Source organism: Toxotes jaculatrix, chromosome 9, assembly GCF_017976425.1.
Source record: "Toxotes jaculatrix isolate fToxJac2 chromosome 9, fToxJac2.pri, whole genome shotgun sequence".
Taxonomy (NCBI): Eukaryota; Metazoa; Chordata; class Actinopteri; family Toxotidae; genus Toxotes; species Toxotes jaculatrix.
The window spans coordinates 8628954-8647485 of NC_054402.1; the positions used below are offsets into that span (position 1 = coordinate 8628954).

General features: G+C 40.2%; 2 protein-coding genes across 2 annotated transcripts; one reads left to right on the forward strand and one right to left on the reverse strand.

Moving 5' to 3' along the window:
• The first annotated feature begins 1585 nt into the window (after positions 1–1585).
• On the forward strand, positions 1586–6429 carry LOC121187525 (F-box only protein 40). Its single transcript, XM_041046799.1, has 4 exons — positions 1586–1693; positions 2080–2112; positions 2258–4123; positions 6153–6429. The coding sequence occupies exons 2-4, from the start codon at positions 2110–2112 to the stop codon at positions 6333–6335; spliced, it is 2052 nt and encodes a 683-aa protein (XP_040902733.1). The 5' UTR covers positions 1586–1693; positions 2080–2109; the 3' UTR covers positions 6336–6429.
• Positions 6430–7249: 820 nt separating this feature from the next.
• Positions 7250–8900, reverse strand: ttc36 (tetratricopeptide repeat domain 36). The gene is made up of 3 exons (XM_041046769.1): positions 8743–8900; positions 8320–8508; positions 7250–7598 (listed from the first exon to the last, which is right to left on the reverse strand). The coding sequence occupies exons 1-3, from the start codon at positions 8846–8848 to the stop codon at positions 7330–7332; spliced, it is 564 nt and encodes a 187-aa protein (XP_040902703.1). The 5' UTR covers positions 8849–8900; the 3' UTR covers positions 7250–7329.
• Positions 8901–18532: the final 9632 nt, after the last annotated feature.

Below are 18532 nucleotides of genomic sequence, written 5' to 3' on the forward strand. Positions count from 1 at the left end.
TAATCAGGATTTCAGGCATTATCCTGATTTGCAGTTTGCCTGGCTGACAATACCAATTGTGTAAACAGGGTTTTAGCCCTCAAATTACAGTACCTGGTCAGTGCGATGTCCATCAGTGCACATGAATAAAGTTTCAAGAAAATTGTATAGGTAAATTTAGCAACAGTTATACAGAATTAATCCATTATTTGTACATCTGCTTTAAGGCACTTTTAAACCTGTCTTTGACTAATCTGAAACAATAGAACTCTCCAAGCTCAGCTGTGCTGCTGTTGTATAGCAACAAGACACTGAAATAGAAAATATTTTTTTCTCACTCTCTCTCTGTCTCTCTCTTGATGAAATGTATGCTGATTGCAGAACCTATAGAGAGTGAAGCAGCTGCCTCTGTTAAGCTGTTCATTGTAATTTGTGGCAGGTGGGAAAAAAAAAGTTGCACAAAGACTTCCAGCTGCAGACTGTGGGTCCAGCACATTTTACAGAGACAGGGAAAATAGGTGTCAGGAGGTGTTTGCAGGGTGATGTGGGGGAATGAAGGGGATGATAGTTCTGCCAGCCTTAATGTAAATGAGTGTAATTAGTTAAAGGTAGTTACACTGGATCAATGCCCCATTATGTTGCACAACACAGTATTTCTGCAAACAAAGGAAAGAGGTGCCATGAATGACAAACAACACAGTATAACATGCAGACACTTTTCCACAAATAATTTGTACTTTGAAATCAGTGCCATACTTTGTAGAAGTCGACAAATAATGACACATTGTATGTGTAAAATGACACTATCGCTGTTGTCGAGTAACAGGGAATAATGTAATGACACCACTGAAAGGTGATTTCGTTAAAAGAGGCAGCTATTTGGCTCTACTCCACAAATGACACGAGGTGTTGAAAATACATCAGTGTCTATGTTGAACCAAAACATCATTTGACAAAGCTGTTTTCCTCCCTCTAATTCCCTTAAAAATTACACATGGGTCCGGAAACAGTCTCAATTTTCAGTTCAATTTGGGATATAATCAACTGTACACACTTGAGATAAATTTAAATTGACCAGTGTTAAAACCAGTTTTTCAGTAAACAGCATGAAAAATGCCTTTTGATCTCATTGTAACCCAAAAGAACTGAACTAATCTGTGTGCTGTCACGTAAAATGTACGTGACAGCACACCTCTGAGGTTTTGAAAGTGTTTGACTGACATCTAGTGGAGGACAATGGTCAAGACAAATAAGCCTTTAGAATAACACTGTATTGTTTACATTTTTGATTAAGGAAATAATCATCTATAAATGATCATTTCATGCCTCTAAAAATAAATTTGGTAATCCCAGAATCCAATCTGTGAAGAGATATTTTAATTAGTGCATTTATTTTGAGCGATCATTTATAATTTTCGGATGTTGTTTTGATTTTGGAAATGTGTTGCACTTGTTAAGATTTTGATGTTTTTGAACACACAGTAGTTAAACTGTTGAGAACCTGGATTACCTGCTATTATCACCAGCCTCTCACAGTGAAGCAGTGGTGGAGCCTGTAACTTGACCTTTCCTTTTAATGGGTGTGTGACAATGGTGCCCCGTCCCACTGGCCTGTCTGGCCCTCTGTTGTGTCTATTTATAATGTCCAGACACAGTGCAGAGGTTATTCGGACGTGCCAGCAAATACAAGGTGACAGGCACAGAGGAACAAAGGGTGAGAAATTTTACTGTTATTTTTTCTGTAGTTGACTTTATTTACAAAAAACCTAATTGAAAGTTTTTTTTTTGGTTGTTTTTTTTTTTTTGGTGAGCTAGACAAGTAATTTCTCATTGTACATTAAAGATGGAGTATTTATTTTCTTAATTGACTGTATATTTAAAAATGTATATTCAATGAATAGTAGAGTTAAATCAACCTATGGTATTTATGCACTCAATGTGTATTGCTGTATACACCTTACAGGTTTTTTTTTTAAAGATTATTTTATATTGTATATTATCAATACATTTCATGGAGTTATCTTTTTTTCTAAGTAATAACTTTATACATATGGTTCAGAAATGCAACTAACCATGTTTCTCGCATGAATCTCTTCTCAGATGATTGTTTTTTTCTGTTGGTAAACAACAATGGTAAGTGCGTTTTGTTTTCACTGTTTGAAATCAACATTTAAAACAGATTCTTATATTCTTATATTACTTGTAGCTTTTAATTGGTAATATTATGCAAAACATGTTGCAAAACTTTCTGCTATTTTGTATAATTTTTCCTCTGAAGGTGAAGAGCAGAAAAATGCCAGTGGGTCATCATGAGCATTGTGAGAAATGTTATGATGTCCACTGTAAAGTCCGGGTGCAGATCTCTGTGTCATGCATGGTCATCAAGTGTCGTAAAAACTGTGGTGCCACCCTCCATATGTGCAAGCAAGAGGAGCACCAGCTCCTCTGTCCAAATGAGACGGTCCCCTGCCTCAACGTTGCCTATGGCTGTCCTCTCACCATGCTGCGCCACAGGCTGGCAAAACACCTGGAGGTCTGTCCTGCCAGCGTGGTCTGCTGCTCTCAGGAGTGGAACCGCTGGCCTGTTTCTGAAAGTGATCTGCCCTTCTACAGAAATGTTTCAGAAAACCCTCAAACTGAGCTGCACCTTGATGTTGCTCTGGCTCTCAGAGACCAAGAGCTGCTGTTTCAATCCATAAAAATGAAGAACATTTTTCCTGAGCTGATGGAGGACTCTGCCCTCCAGGATGTTATCGCTGGGGTCAACTGTCTTACCGAAGAGACAGCCTGTTCTTTTGATTGTGGTGAATTTGCAGAAAATAGCTGCACAAGGATGGAGGAAAAAGAACCCAGTCAAGAGGAGAAAGATGCTTTGGCGAAGAGCAGCGATGTGGAGAGTATTCAGAACTACAGCTCTTGGGAGAAAATATTCACAAAGGAGATGGGGGGATGCGAGCAAACTGTCAAAAACCTGAATAAGAGGGAAGAAAGAGGAAAGGGGAAGGATGAGCAAGAATCATCAAACTGTCAGAGAGAGATAAGAGACTCACATCTGAACCAAGAGAATGTTGCTGCTGCTTCGAGCACCAGTGGTGCAACTGGCCTTGCGCCATGGCAAGATGGCGTCCTTGAGAGGTTAGGCAAAGAAGTCAACATTGCAGAATATAACATGTACCTGGTGCACAATGGGGCAATGTTGATTAACTTTGGCCAACTTGCAGCTTGCACCCCGAGAGAAAAGGATTTTGTGTACGGGAATCTGGAGCCCATTGAGGTTAAAACTGTCCGCTCGTTTAATGTTCCCACCAGCTATCGAGCAAAGCGCAGTCATCTGAAGGACCCTGCGCACAAAGGCAAGACCACACACCAGTGTGTTGACACTGCAGATCTGGGCTTGTCACTTGAGGACCTTCCAAAGTGTGACGAGGTTAGCACCACACTCCTTTGCTCCCTGGAAAAGGAACTGAAAGGACATTTAATCTCAGAGAGTGTGGCGATAGATGGTCTTTATGTAGACGTAGGAACACAAACATACAACTTCTGCTCTGCCCCATTCAAAACAGATGCATCCCTGGCTGATGTCATAGCAGTCAAACCTCGTGCTCTTTATGTACATCTTGAAGCAGAATCTGTCACCAGAAGACACAACAAAACAAGTTCAGCTTTCAGCTACAAGTGTGGCCACTTCTTTCGCCGCGATGAATACCGCTCTCATTTCAGGAATGTGCACTCTGACATACAGGCCTCTCTTAACGGCTGGTTACAACAACGGTGCCCCTTAGCATACCTCGGCTGTACTTTCACCCAGACAAGGTTTCAGCCGGCAGGTCACCAGGCTACAATTAAATTCTGCCAAGATGTCAGCGCCGTTGTCCTCCAGCCACAAGTCCCCTCATCCCTCTGTGAAGTCAGGAAAGAGAGAAATGGTGCACACAATCTGGATCCGCTGAGCAGGCTGCCCCTGGAGATTCTTCAGCACATTGCCGGTTACCTTGACAGTTTTACATTATCTCAGCTGTCCCAGGTTTCCCAACTGATGAGAGAGGTGTGTGCCACATTGTTGCAAGAGAGAGGGATGGTCTCCCTCAAGTGGGAGAAAAAGACATATTCCCATGGGGGAAGCTCCTGGAGATGTCGAAAAAAAGCAAGTATCCTTAAGAATTCTCTTTTTTAGATATTCTTGTTTTTCTGTCATATATATATATATATATATATATTGTGCAAATTGCTTGAATCATCTGTCATGACTATTTCTGGTAACTGAACTACAGAAGATATATTTTTATCATATAATTACATTTATTTATTCTAATGAATGAGCGCTGCCATTCCATCTGAGATATTCTTTCAATCTCAACCTTGTGCTCAGTGAAGGGAAAGTAAACACAAGGCCAGTTTTCCGTATCAGTTCCCCTTTAGTATCTGGCAACATTTTGTCAACTGTCATTTGAAAATTTCAGTCATTCATACAGCATGACAGCTGCTGCATTGTAGACACTCTCCAGACTCTCGACAGTCCTCTCTAACAATATTACAAATTAAATGACAGCCATGTTGGCAACAGTTAATGGGTTCCCGCTGGAAGAGCCACTGGAGATTTGATACTTTTTATCAGGCCTTATCAAAAAACAGCTGCATGTGAGGCCAGGCACAGGATGAGGATGTTTGGAAATAGGCAATGGTGTTTTCTTCTCTAACTTTGGTGTCGAAGTGGTGCTCTGGTAACTAAACAGCTGAGCTAAGCATCATTCAATGTTGCACATGCTACTTTTGTTTTATAGTATAAACAACAGAAACAGATCTGCAACAACTCTAGAGGAACCCCTGCAGTCCACATAATTGTCATTATTTTATGTTATTTAGCAACAAAGCTGTAAACAACCTGTGACAGACAGTTGAGGGATTTGAGATAAATGGGGGGGTGGTCACATGCAACAGCTGGAATTAAACCAGGGGGATGCTTTGTCTGCGTTAGACCACCAAGCTAGACCTTAGACCCCATGGCTTATTTCACAAGTCCATGAGGACGCCCACTGGTCTGGTGGTCTGAGCCTTGTGGATGCTCCTGCAGCTGCCTCATATGTTTGGAAGCAACCTAAATCCTGTCTGGAAATATGAGAAGTTTGTATAAGGTTGAAATTTCAAGTGATTCAAACTAATGACTGCTGAGCTATGGCTGTTTCATGACTGCTTCATCTATAAATGCCATCAAATGTGCACAGTTCCTTTAGGTTCTGTAGATGACTGCAGACTTATGGCAGTTCATGTCAGTTTATCACATCTCAAAGAATTTGGAAACCGGGCTTGGAAAGCAGTCCAGAAAATAAATTGGGGGGGGGGGGGGGGCAATAAATCAAAATGTTTTGAGGGGTCATTCAAATATTTTCTGTCCCAAATTTGGTGAAGATTGGATGAAATTAGCCAGTGTATGTGTGAGAAACTGTTGTGCATAGAGTTAAAAATGACAGACAGTGCCTTAAGACAGACTGAAACATTTTCTTTCCAGTGGGTCACATTTCCAAAGTTGTGAACCAAAACCTAAAGTTTGGTAAACCACATGCTGACATGTAATTCATTGTTTTTCTTTTGCTATTTGACTAATTTTCCACTATTTCTTTTTTGAAAAAAAAATATTTTAAGTAGTTTTTTTTTTGAAAAAAAGATATTCTGCAGACAAACAAATAAACAAACCTACCTACAGTATGTGGGGAAAAACATGACCTCTCTGCTCGAGGTAATAAAGGATAAATACAGTATAAATGTGTCAGTGTGTATTTATACATTCACTATTTCTGCACTGCAGTGATCATGGGACAAAGAGCGTGCCAATGATATCAGTGATGTGGAATGGCCTGGGGCTTTGCTGCCAGTAAACACAGCGCTACCATAACAAGTCAGATATGGGATCATTCATGGAAACAGGACTGATCAGACTGTATGGGTGACAGCTGAGTATTTGCTCCCCAGTGAAGGGCATAATTTGTATAAATTTATAATTGACAAATACAAAAATAACATTGTGCCCTGACATGTGATGGAAGTACCCAGTGATCTGGATTCCATGGATATTAAAGTTACATTTATCCTCACGGCCATGCAGCTGCAATACAACTGATAGATGCCTTGGCAGCAGCCTCCTACACCTACTTCAGCTCTGTCTCTGTGTTTTACAGGTTTGGGAGTTCAGCTCTCTGTTTTCCTCTGTGGACAGATGGAGCTTCAGCGTTACCCCTTCCATGTCAGATCACCTGAAAACCTGCTCCTTCTATCAGCGAGAGGAACGCACTGAGCCGGTTGTTTTAGCCTGCCTGGCAGAGGTCAGAGACAAACATGGAGAAGTAAAGCATAAGAGATAATGCTCATGGCCCCAGAGCTCAGTGGGCGGACCACAACACGAGCAATGCCATGTGAAGAATCACTCAGATGTGATATTTATGCACCCACAAAACTGCAAAGTGGATGAAGCCTCCACATCTACAGCTACTGTATAAAACCAGAAGGGAATTCAGGGATGTTGTGTGCTGAAGCCTTGCAGACAGACACTGTGTATGCAATGAATTTATTTAGGCAGAAACTGGAAATTTGTGGAGACTGTGATATGATTTACACATTCTCTAGTTTTTAGCAACATCTCCACAAATCATTTAAGTAGGAAAAATGCTTCAAGATAGAACTAGTTATGTTGGGATTTTGAAAGTTTTTGAGAGAGCTTGACCTTGAATAATCCCCCTTGGGACACAGAATTTGAGTTTGAGAGGGGGCCTCATATTCTGTAATATTGATTTGTGTTTTGTGTTTACCTGTGTTTACCATATTGAACAGACTTGTACTGTTAGTTCCATCTTTCTTCATTCATGTGGAGAAAAGCATAACTAAAAAAAAAAAAGAAAAAACATGAAAGCAGTAGATGTTGCCGATGTTCACTGTTTTTCAACATGACAAGACTGACATCTACTGGATAAAAGCCGAAGTGCCTCATGTGTGTGGAATGGTGTCACGTCACATCACACACCATAAAACAAGTTTGGCATTTGACTGCTGAACCTGACATCTTGTGTCCTATATGTTGTATTTGATTAAAAACAGCAGTGCATGCTTTGTGATGAGACACAGACAGCTCTGTTTCTGATTTAGACTCTCTGTTGAGGAAAATGAGAGGATTGTGATCTGTGTGCGTCTTTAACATTATATACTGTACAATAAATCTGACTTGCAGATTTATTGTGTGTGGTGACTTGCAGCACCACACACTGTCTGGAATAAAAGGACATTAAAAGCTAAAAATGTTCTTTTATTAACCAATGACTTCACAACAGAAAAGGTGTACAAGTAACAAATTGTCTACATCAACTACTGCATCTCAGACACTTCAGGGTTGCGTAGTTTGTTGATCACCTCCGATAGCATTTTGTTGCACAGTGCTGAATATGGATTAAGAACCACAGCCTGTTGTCGGGCAAATTCACTTCCAAGTGCAGCTGCTTTCTCAAAATCGGCTCTGGCTCCATCATCCTGACATGCTAATCTACGTAAAAGGCCTCTTTGCACCAGTGCCTGACAGGCAGTTCGTCCAGTGCAGCCGCTCAGAGAGATGGCTTGGTCCAGGTCCTCCAGGGCTCCTGAGAGGAGAGAAGAGCTCTGTGAGGCACACGTCTGGAAAGTTGATTTTCAATTTAATTTGTACTGTTTTGCAGGCTGCACTGTCCAGGCTCAAAGTCAGTTTACTGCAATATTTACTCAGAGTAATGTAGCTGAATTTGCTTTAAACTGCTTTGGCACCAAGTATGGCAAAATATCCTGTCAAATAATAATAATAATAATATACTACAATAATTCTAACATTATCATGCTGATTATAACCTAACAACCTATTTTCATTCCTTCAAAATGTAAGTTTCATTTGTATTAGTCATTTCAGTAGCTGTACTATTTTCAAGTAATAATTGCATTTTCAGAAGAACACAGTACTACAATACTATTCTGCTTCTCTGTAATACAACAGTGAGTCACCCTATGTGTAGTTCACTTTGCATTTTCTGCAAATATCAAACAAGTAAATGATGAGATGTAGTCACAAGGAATTATTCAGTTTTCAGAGATTCGGATTTGAGCAAAATCGCTATACTTCTGTACATTCAGTGTATATAACCCTGCCAACTTTGTGACATGCAGCAGGTGAAAGAAGCTAACTCAGAGCCTATACAGTAACACTGTTGACAAACTGCATCAGATAGACAAAGCTCTGATACAGTGTCATGCTGGCCTTAAACTCGGCAGTCTGATCTGTCGGCACACTGCGGTGTCTGTGAAAAGAGTTATTATTGAATTTGTGGCATGTACCTGCTGTGTTCCCCTGCAGCCGCAGGGCCTGTGCCCGGTTGTTATAGGCTGAGGCTCGCTGAGGCAAGATCTGGATTGCCTGGCTGAACAGCTGAAGTGCAGCTTGCAAATCCCCAGCTTCTGCTGCTGAGACACCCCGCATCTCCAACTCTTTCACTTGCTTCAGCAACTCTGTGTCAAAGCCACTGTCTGGCAGGGGGAGATAAACAGGTTGAAAACCACTCAAACTCAATTGACAGGTACCGTGGCAGGGAAAACACAGAAATGTCACCAGAACTCAACTTGGATTAAAATTTCTTTTTTTTTTTTTTTTAGTTCAGGAATGGAATGGGTTCAAATAAATTCAATATGCTATGAAATGATAAACATAAAAAGCTGTGACATGATATGTGGAGACACATCAAGTCAGAAGCTCACACTCACCATCATCAATTAATTCCTCATCTTGGTTCAGGCCAGGGATGTCTCCAAAGGGGGTGGTGGGGTTGAATATAGCCTGGAGTACAGCTCTGTCATGTGCTGAGGCCATCTTACTTGTGTCTGTAAAGAAAGCAGAGAAAGATGGCAAAAAAGGAAAATCATGACACCTAAATTACAGCTGGGTGGAGAATTCTTCCACCCCTAACTTCTTCCTTTTCCAGCAGCCAATCAAAGAAGGGGGCGTAAGCAGAGCTGGACTTTGAGATTTGCCTGCGCTGAGCACATCTGTATTTGGTTAACTCAAAAATGCAGGCCTGGGATAAATGCACTCTGCATAACAGAGCCGCCGGATCCCCTCACTGTTGGGGTCAGGCACTCAGGCCTGTACCGCTCTCTTTGTGTAAGCCACACATGCACTCACCCACTTGTAGGTGAAAAATGACTCATCTGACCATGTCACTTTTTTCCACATCTCTGTAGAGATATCCAGTGCTGATGGTTTTTGCACCAGTGAACCTTCAAATGTGCACTCATCTTTGTAATGAGGGGTTTATGCGCTGCAACCCCACTATAATGTGGCTATCTATGTAACTGTCGACTGACTGCTCTTGTTGACTGATCATGTCCTGTATGGACATTCTCAGTCACCTGAGGAAGAGTCACTCTTCTGTTTTTCCTTACATATCACACTAATGCATTTCCCACTGATCTAAATACAGATGTCACCTTAGTCTCTGTTCCTTCTGAAACCCCAGCCCGCTGAACAGTCTTTGTGACTGGAGCTCCTGAAATCTGTGCCCCAACAACGAACCTTCTTTCAGAGTCACTTAGATCTTCTCCTCTTTCCATCGTAGTACAAAATCAGAGTTGACTGGGCCTGCACAGCATTTTTATACATGCCACAGAGCATGATGGGATGTTAATTGCTTAATTGTACAATGCAGTGCACCTGTATGAAAGCATCTGCATTTGTTAGTCAGGCTTATCCTTTCACTTGTCACCCATGTGTATTAGACAAAAGTATTTAGTAAACAAAAGAGTATTTAGTAGCATAGAAACAGTTTTTAGGAAACAGGGTTGGATAAAGATGTGGTAAATTATGACTCTGTACAGTGAACATTTTTCTCTGATCTTCTCCCTGTGAAATACAGGTTAGCTTTATCTCTTTGGGCCTCAAAAATTATTTAAATGTAACCGTCTGAGGGGGAAAAAAATCCCTCTGGTTAAACTGCTCACTTCTCATACTGTGATGAGGGACCTCATTTTGACGCTGAACTGATTGATCACATGCCAAAACAGTTAGGTACCACTGGTGCAAAAATTATAGCATTTTAATTCTACACACAGCAAATCTCTGGTGTAAGCGACAGTATGCACAGTTAATCTATGGTGCAAATCATACAGCTTTCTTATATTGACTAAAGAATCTGTGCATTACACATCTAGCATCATGTAAAGATATGGGGTCTGTTGATGCATGTTTTCTTTTATGCACACCATGGTCTACCATCTTTTGTTTATCCAGGCCTGCTTTTGTTTAAAATTTGGTATGTGTTTAGAAACAAATTATGATTTACAATCATAATCTGGAGAATCGTGTATTTGTAAAGTTGGCATGAAAATGAAATGAAGATTCTGTAAATTTAAAATAGAGATAAGATGACAGGAAAAACATCACAGAATCAGAAGAAAATCAGTGAATACAAGAGATGATTAGGTTACAGTGGGTAAATGAAGAGTGTTGCCTCTTAGGGGAGCTCTACAGTGAGGGATGTTGTTGCTTGTAAAAAATATAACAGCAGTGGGGAACAAAGATATCACCACAATTGCAAAACAATAGCGGCTACAATAAGTGATATGGATACAGGTGAGACTGATCAAAACAGTCCGATCGAACATGAAAACACTGTGGCTTGTTGTAGTTCTCAGTGGCTTGGAAAGAAACTGCAAGTATCTCCAGTAAATGTGTGCAAGTGAGTCACAGAGATGAAAATGGTTCCAGCTCACAGCCTTTTTCAGTTGTTTCCAATTACTGGCAGCAGTGATCTGGAACAAGAGAGCTCACTGAGGTACAGGCTTTTGAGACTTTCAGAGGGACGAGGCACATCTGATGTTGAAGTATAGCAACTGAAACACAAAGTTTGTTAAAGGCTCCTAAATTGTTTTACTGCAAGCTTTTTAAAGTTTCATTTTTTTGTCTTGTTGGATTTAGTTCATGTTTTTGTTGAGTTATCATTCAGTTTAAGTTCCAGGTTTAGCATTTTTATTAGACATTGTGATGCTAAAATGCTGTAAATTTTCTGAGATTCAGGGTTTAGGACATGAGCTACAGTTAAAGTGCATGTAGGTGTTAACTGGCCATACATTCATTGTAATACCAGCATCAGTAGAGATGTGAGTGACATTGTATGGATGTAGGCTGGTGTGTTAAATAGATCCAGCTATTATTAAAAATCAGTGGTTATCTTTTGAGGAAAATTATGTTCCACACACTTCCACATGATCACTTATCTTAGGCGTGCTGAAGAGTTCATCTTTTATAGTGTTAATGTGGCACCATTACATGCTGATAATGCATGCATTTTCAAAAGAGAGAAGAAAGATTTATTCACAATAAGGTGTGAGTCAAAGGACTTTTGTCTTCATAGTTTAAGTGAGACAGCAGTCTGTCTGAAGTGAGACATCTTTCATTTATAAAAGCTGCCACACAGCGCAGCGCTGACTTCGTTGTAGGGTTCCATTAACCGATTTCATTATCTGTTTTGTGATTGGTTATAAGTTCCCCGAGCTTGAGGTGATGTCCTTAAATTACTGTGAGAAACCTAAAGATATTCAACTGACGATTACATGAAAACTAAAAAAGGAGAACACTGACTATTTTTGTCAATACTGTTATCGATTAATTTTCTACTAATGAATCAACTAATTGACAAATCATTTCGAAACTAGACTTTATTCATTTCTAAACTTACTGGGGTCTATAATAACTTGCAACAATGGCCAAATCATATGCTGAGGCTGTTTTTCCCATCTGGGTCATGTAGTGTGATGTGTGTTTATGTGAGACTGTAAAAATGCTGTTCACACTCGTGGTAAAACAGTTTCCTTCATCCAATTTAAAACATTTTATACAGTTAAGGTGTGCAGCAGGATATATGAATGGGACACATAAGAGACTCATCACAAACTTTAATGGCACCTGCTTGACTAATGCTGTATTTTAAATATCTAATTTAAGTGTCTACTGGTGCACTGCTACAATTCTATATTCTGCGGCCATTCTAGGACTTAATTTAGCTGTGAGAAGAAAATCTTATCTGAACAACTATACAGTCTAAGGTTTTTAATTGCCTTTTTAAACCCTTGCAGTAATTTATTTGCCTGGATGATAAAAATCCAAGAGGATTAAAAAAACCTCTTGATTGCTGGGCAGAGAGAAGTTTTCTTTTTTACCACTTGAGAGAGCTCTTGCTGCTTTTATTTCTTCAGGGCCCTCTGCTCCCCATTCACCAAGTCAGCACAGACAGTTTGATCCTGCAGGACTCCCATTTTCCACAGGGTAATAAGAGTTAAAGAGTGAGGGCTAGGCTATCATGTTCACGGTCACTCGGTAAGCAGCAGATTTTCTGCAGAAACACAGTGTGTCCCCCATGGCCTCTCCTATAGTGCAAAAGTGGAGAGGCAATTGTGTGAGGATTATCAGTCTCCTATTACTGCAAATGTCACTGCATCAGCACCACTCAACCTGATTATGTCAATAGGGAAACACACTGGCCGTGTTTACAGACTCCAAAACCGAGAGCTGAGAGGATGGAGTTGCTTCTGCCGTAGACCAAGAGGGAAATAAAGAGATAATCAAAAAACACTGACCCTCTGTGGTTGTGCTGCTGTAAAGCCTAATGCCAGCATATAGCCATGAACACACCCTTCATATTTTCTCTGAGCAGTTATATAAAGACAATAGATAGATTAAATCTGACTGCAAGAGCAGAATGAACATTTCTTAACATAAAAGCTCCTGATGGACTTTTATAAACACGCCAGAGAGAGTGTATATGTTATCTCTTCGGTACAAATGAGCAGAAAAACACAAATAAATAAAATATTAAAATGAATAAAATTGTGATTTACTGTAAGATAAAAGTGTCTACTGCAGTTGGTTCTCCATCTTTTCCTTTTCTCCTCCTCTTTGCTGCCTCTCCTGTTGTTCCATAACATCTGGTAAAGAAATGGACCTGTATATCATAATAACCCTGACAGGCTTTAGCTTTGCTCCACCACTGTCTGTGAATCTGACATCAAAGCTTGTGCTCCTAATCCCTCTGCCCTATGGAGGTAAACAGGAGCCTGTGTGTCAATACCTGGCCTGTTACGATGACGAAGGCCTATCGCATGCTGTGCGGGGGCATTCTGAGCTGGATTAAAACAAAGTAATCCGGTCTGTGGAGAGAAGGCGAATAACTGCAGAGGTTCCAGAGGTTAAGCAAATAAGCAATATGCTTTAATGGTAAATCTTTAGCAACACCCTCTGTGCTACAGCACGATAATTATATACTACTTCCTGTCTTCCTGGCTAAAGTCACAAGGGGGGACTATCCTAATGGCTTTATGCACAGCTAATAATGGCTAAATACCTGGTTTGAGGCTGCAGCATCAGTCATGTTTTCATCTGTAGATAGCACAAACCACTGAACAGCAATATGAAAGCAATGGATATCTAGGGGAAGTTATCTGTTACTGTTACTGTAATAGGACATGTCTGCTTCCAGTTTTGCCCCAAGACAAAGTATGTACTGTATACTATATGTTTTATGACTTTTTGTGAATTTGTAAACAAGTTTTATGGCACCCCTTGAGAAGGAATGTGGAGATGCTTTGTTTGGCTTATGGCTCAGCAAGGCTGAATGTGGCAAGGCTGTCAGGCGCCACTGATGTCTCCCACGAAAGGGTTGTTGCATGTGGTGGGATCATTCATCGTAAATCTCAGTGCAGTTCACCACTTGCTTGTATTGTTGTTACAGTTTGGCTTTTCAATTCAACCAGATTCGTTCAAGTACTGAATGTGACTGCATTTTAATTCGGAAATAAAACAATGTGATAGAATCCACGTTTATTTATGATAATATGACAGATCCCTGGTGTGATTGGCTAGCACACAGCAATATAACAACCCTACCAGATGACAGTTCACTGATACAGCCTGTCATCCTGCCATGCTGTGGATGAAGTTTTTGTTACCCCTAAAAAAATGGCAGCAGTAGCCTAGATCTCTACCCTCAGTGTGACACTGCAGTTAGTATCCCCTCAAAAATATCTGTCAGCTTGTGAAAAATAGATGAAATGGGTAAGGGGTTCTGGCCATTTACACTATCTGAAATGTATGTACTGTCATGAACTTATTGTGCAGTTTGTAATTGTTCAAAGTGAGGAGATGCATTGATGCAGATGGTTGTTTACTGAGTTTGTTGAAAATTGGTCAAAAAGAAGATACTGATTGTGCTTTTAAATGTTGACGAACACTTGGACACCTGGATTAGGTAGCAAGCTTTTATACCAACATGATTCATAATGTATGATACAATACCAATGGCTTTTTGAACTGTCACTACACTGCACCGCTCAGGTGAAATTTGGCACGCATGCATTTCTCATACAATGCGCAAGATGGATTCTTCAGTCTACCAGACTTTATGTGGTTCTATCCATCTATGTGTCTGTCACACGCAAGACCAATTCAGTTTGTCTTAAAAAAGAAACATACAGTATTTATTCCACACAGTGAAATTGAATGACATTACAAGACATAAGACAACAATAAAAACAAGAGGATTTGTGTCTCTGGAGCAGCTCTGCCCCTGAGAATATGACAACAAAATATTGAATTGGTTTCAGCGGTCACACTAACACACACTCAATCACTTACTCGCTCTTCCAACTAACCAACCACGATTAAAACAATGATTGCATCAACTGAGGCACTGAGGAGAGACAAAACGAATAAAACCGAATTGCAATAGTAGCATTTGGAATATCTGGACATGTAACTGTAAAAATGTTTTCCCAAAGTAATGTGGTGGACCGTAGCTGGAACTGTCATAATGAACCATGGATGATTTATGGTTTACTTGGAAAAAAACAGAAGGATTTAAGTGGAGCAGTCTGCTTTGTTAGAGGTGTTCTGCCACCTCTTACACGCTGATAGAAAACAATACACTGAAACTTTACAACAAAACTAAATCTAGTGAGCTGAGCCAACTTTATAGATTTCCCAAGGCTAATGTACATTTCAGGCCTGCTGGGAATGTTTTGCAGATGTTGAGTGAAATTTGATTGTGGGTTTGGATGGATGGTGTGAGTGCCTTTGTGTGTTGGGTGTGGACAGGGGAGGGGGAGGGTGGTCTCATAACACCGCAGCTGTGCTGCTACTCAATCTGAATGTAAAAGACCGTCCCATTGCCAAAATTCAAAACACATAAGTGGAAGCTGCTGTCACTCCCAAATTACTGTAATTGAGTGACAAACACAAGTCAAATCCCTCAGTTATAAAAAAATATCATCCATCAATTTCCATCCATTTTCAACACCTCATATCTATTGTAGTTGCTGTTGCTAGAGCCTATCTCAGCATACACTGACAGTGTACACCCTTGGTACATGTAAAAGCACAATATTCTCACTCACATTATCACATAAAGTATGCCCAATTTAGAGTTTAGCACACTGACTGGGATAAACAACTGTCTAGTAAGCAGAGTGCTTGAATGTTGCACAGATCTTTACAAAACCAAAACCTTGGGAATGTTAGAGAAACATTCATTTTCAGTTCCAGGCAAACAAGGATAAACCAGCAGCTGTTTGTAAAGAAAGACAACATGAGTCGTGGAGTCCCACCGTGATCTGGTCACAAAGCTTACTGCCAACACTAATGTGCAGTTAAGTCCTGTGGTTGGGCAAAGTTTTCGACTACTTTCCTTTTGATGCAATAATGCAGCACCTGCATGCATAACTGTCTGCATGCATAACTGTCACCTGCATGCATAACTGTCTGCTGCAGCATGAAAAGGGACTGCACTGCTGAGACATGACATTCTGTTCAAACTAATCCTGGCCCTTCCTGATGAAGCCAAAGTGGCTCAAAGGCAACTGAAGAAAACTCTCTAAAACCCAGCCATTGGGGACCAGAGATATGCCACCATTTGTCACAAAAGTCGCTGCCCTGCCTAAATCAGTGAGAATGACCGTACCCACAGTGAATGACTTTAGCTTCTCTTGAGGGACACAGAGGAGTGTGTGTGTTGAGCTCTGTAGCTATGTGCTCTTTGGCAACACTTACTCTATTTAAATTGTTAAAATTGATCCAAGATAATGCACCTGTGTGTGGAACCTGCCGGGGATTATACAGTGCATCATAGTTAGAAGCAGTGTCTCAAACAGGAATCTCATTACAGTTTGTCCATGAGAAAAATAGGAAAGAAATGATAGATGAGCAAATAATGCGCACATTCACTGTCAGTTTGTAAATGTGGCAACAAAGATGCTTTATCTTTATTTTTCTGTTTTACTATAACATTGTCAATATATTTTTATGGTGGTTTATCTGTTTTGTTGTCAGAGTTAAAATACCAGCTGCATCCTGTTTATGAGGCCTTGCATTTTTGCAATTGAATTTGTGAATTCCTGTATAGCTCAGGTGTTCCTTTCCCACCACAGTGACAGTGACATACGCATGCAGCTATTCAGTCAGTATTATTCCTCTGTTCATCTGACAGCTCTGTCTGGGTTTATAAGCATGAGTAAGAGTCCCCCACTGTGCTCCAAGGACTAGCTGACATTTTGGATGGTATTGAGAGTATCTTTGGTAGAGAGAGTCACATTTGCTGGTGCAGAACTCGAGGCACATTGAAACAAACAGTGTCGGTTTAAACAGCCATGACGCAATTGAATATTCGGCCTGCCCATGAGTTTTTGCTTGGATTCAATAATGGTGCAGATGGACATAATTGTCTCTTCTACATGACATGTTGGCATCAACAATCAGACAAATAATCAAATACAAACAATTTAACTCCACTTATTATCTACAATGAATTACATCATACTTGCAACATCAGGGAAAGAAAAGAAATATGAAATGCTGTCCCACTTGCATTTTTTTCCCCCTGGAAAGCACACATCTACCTACCATCACATTTCTCATGCATTTTTAGAGTCAACTGTTCTCATGCCAGGATGCACTTGAGAAAACCTATCTGGTCTTTGTGAAAGCCATCTGCATGTCTTTAAAGTCCTCTATTAGAAAGTTAAATGAGCACATGAATATCCCTGGAGATCGTTTACCTGCATTGGATAGAAAATAAGATTTTTATGGTGGAGTAGACATTACAATGCAGCCACAAAGTAGAATGGATAGCCTTGGTCCAAAGCTTATTTAACACTTGATGTCATGCGGCTACATCATTTGTGCAGGCGGGATAACTCATTTGGAAAATGAAAAGTCCCTTGGAGTGATGTGCGAGATCTAATCGGCCGCAATATTGTACGGTTTGTAGATTACTTCTTGTCAGCCAGTTCACCGGGTGAAAAAATGGTTGGTTAATGTGTCAGAGTGGATTGTCTGAAGGACTAAGAATGGCTGTATAAGACTGTGAAATTTGTTTTGCATAAAGAAACTTTTCATTACAAGGAGATATTGTTCACTCTCCATCTTGTCTATGGAAATGTCAAAAAGCATACAAGAAATACAAAATGTAGGAAAAAGCAGCAACTGTGAAATAGATTATATTCATTGCTGTCCACCACCCAGGCTACTAGATTCCATACAAAACCCCAACAAGCATATTTGTTGATGCAGTTATGCATATTGACCAAAGGATGGAGCCCAAAGACAGAGCTTTCCAGTCCTGGTCATTTCAAGGGATTCAGTCTGTGAGGTTCATGCATGAAGACTGAATAAAACATGATGCTACACTGCCATAAGCAATACAACAACATCAACTCTTCATTGCATCACTGTCTGGCCAAAGTTGGATTTGATTTTTTTTTTTTTTTTAATTTCAGTATTCAACAATTTCAAGGGATTATCACTCAGAACAAGGTCTTAGGTTTTGTTTTAGTAATGAGAGCTCCAAGGCAGTTTCCATTATTATAGGTCAACAAGATATTAATAGAAACAACAAGGAAAAACATTTATGCCAAATTTACTGCTTTCTTTCTTTCCTTGGTGACTCATCACATTTATATCTGGAGGCAGCAGTGTTTTCATCTGGCTCAGATCTTTCTGGAGTTGTCCGCCCACTCACAGTTCCCATGTAAATACATTTGTTTGTTATGAGGTAGTTCCAGCTAAAGGTTGGAGGCACTGACCTCAGTCCAGCTCTAATTAATCAATGTCCCACAACATTAACCTCACAGGAATCAGAGGTTCAGAGATGGCACAGATCTGACCTGCAAAAAGAAGCTACTTAGTTTATGATTTTATTTTAATCAATTAACAGTTGCAGCAGTACTTATCTATACATATTAAACCAGAGACCCAGCAGTATAGTCAGTTTACAGCAAGTCAATTTGTCCTGCTTACTCTGTTTAATTTTATATGACGAACATCATCACAAATGGCCATTTGCTCAATTGGCCTTACCATTTTCCTGACCTCTTGTGGTTGTGTGAATAATAATCTAGTGTTGTTCGACAATGTGAAAGATCTAACCTGACGCCAGATACGTCAGTGCCATGTCAGCACTACTGAAGCGTCAATCCGGTCAATCCATGCCGACTCCGACCTCCATTACGAATG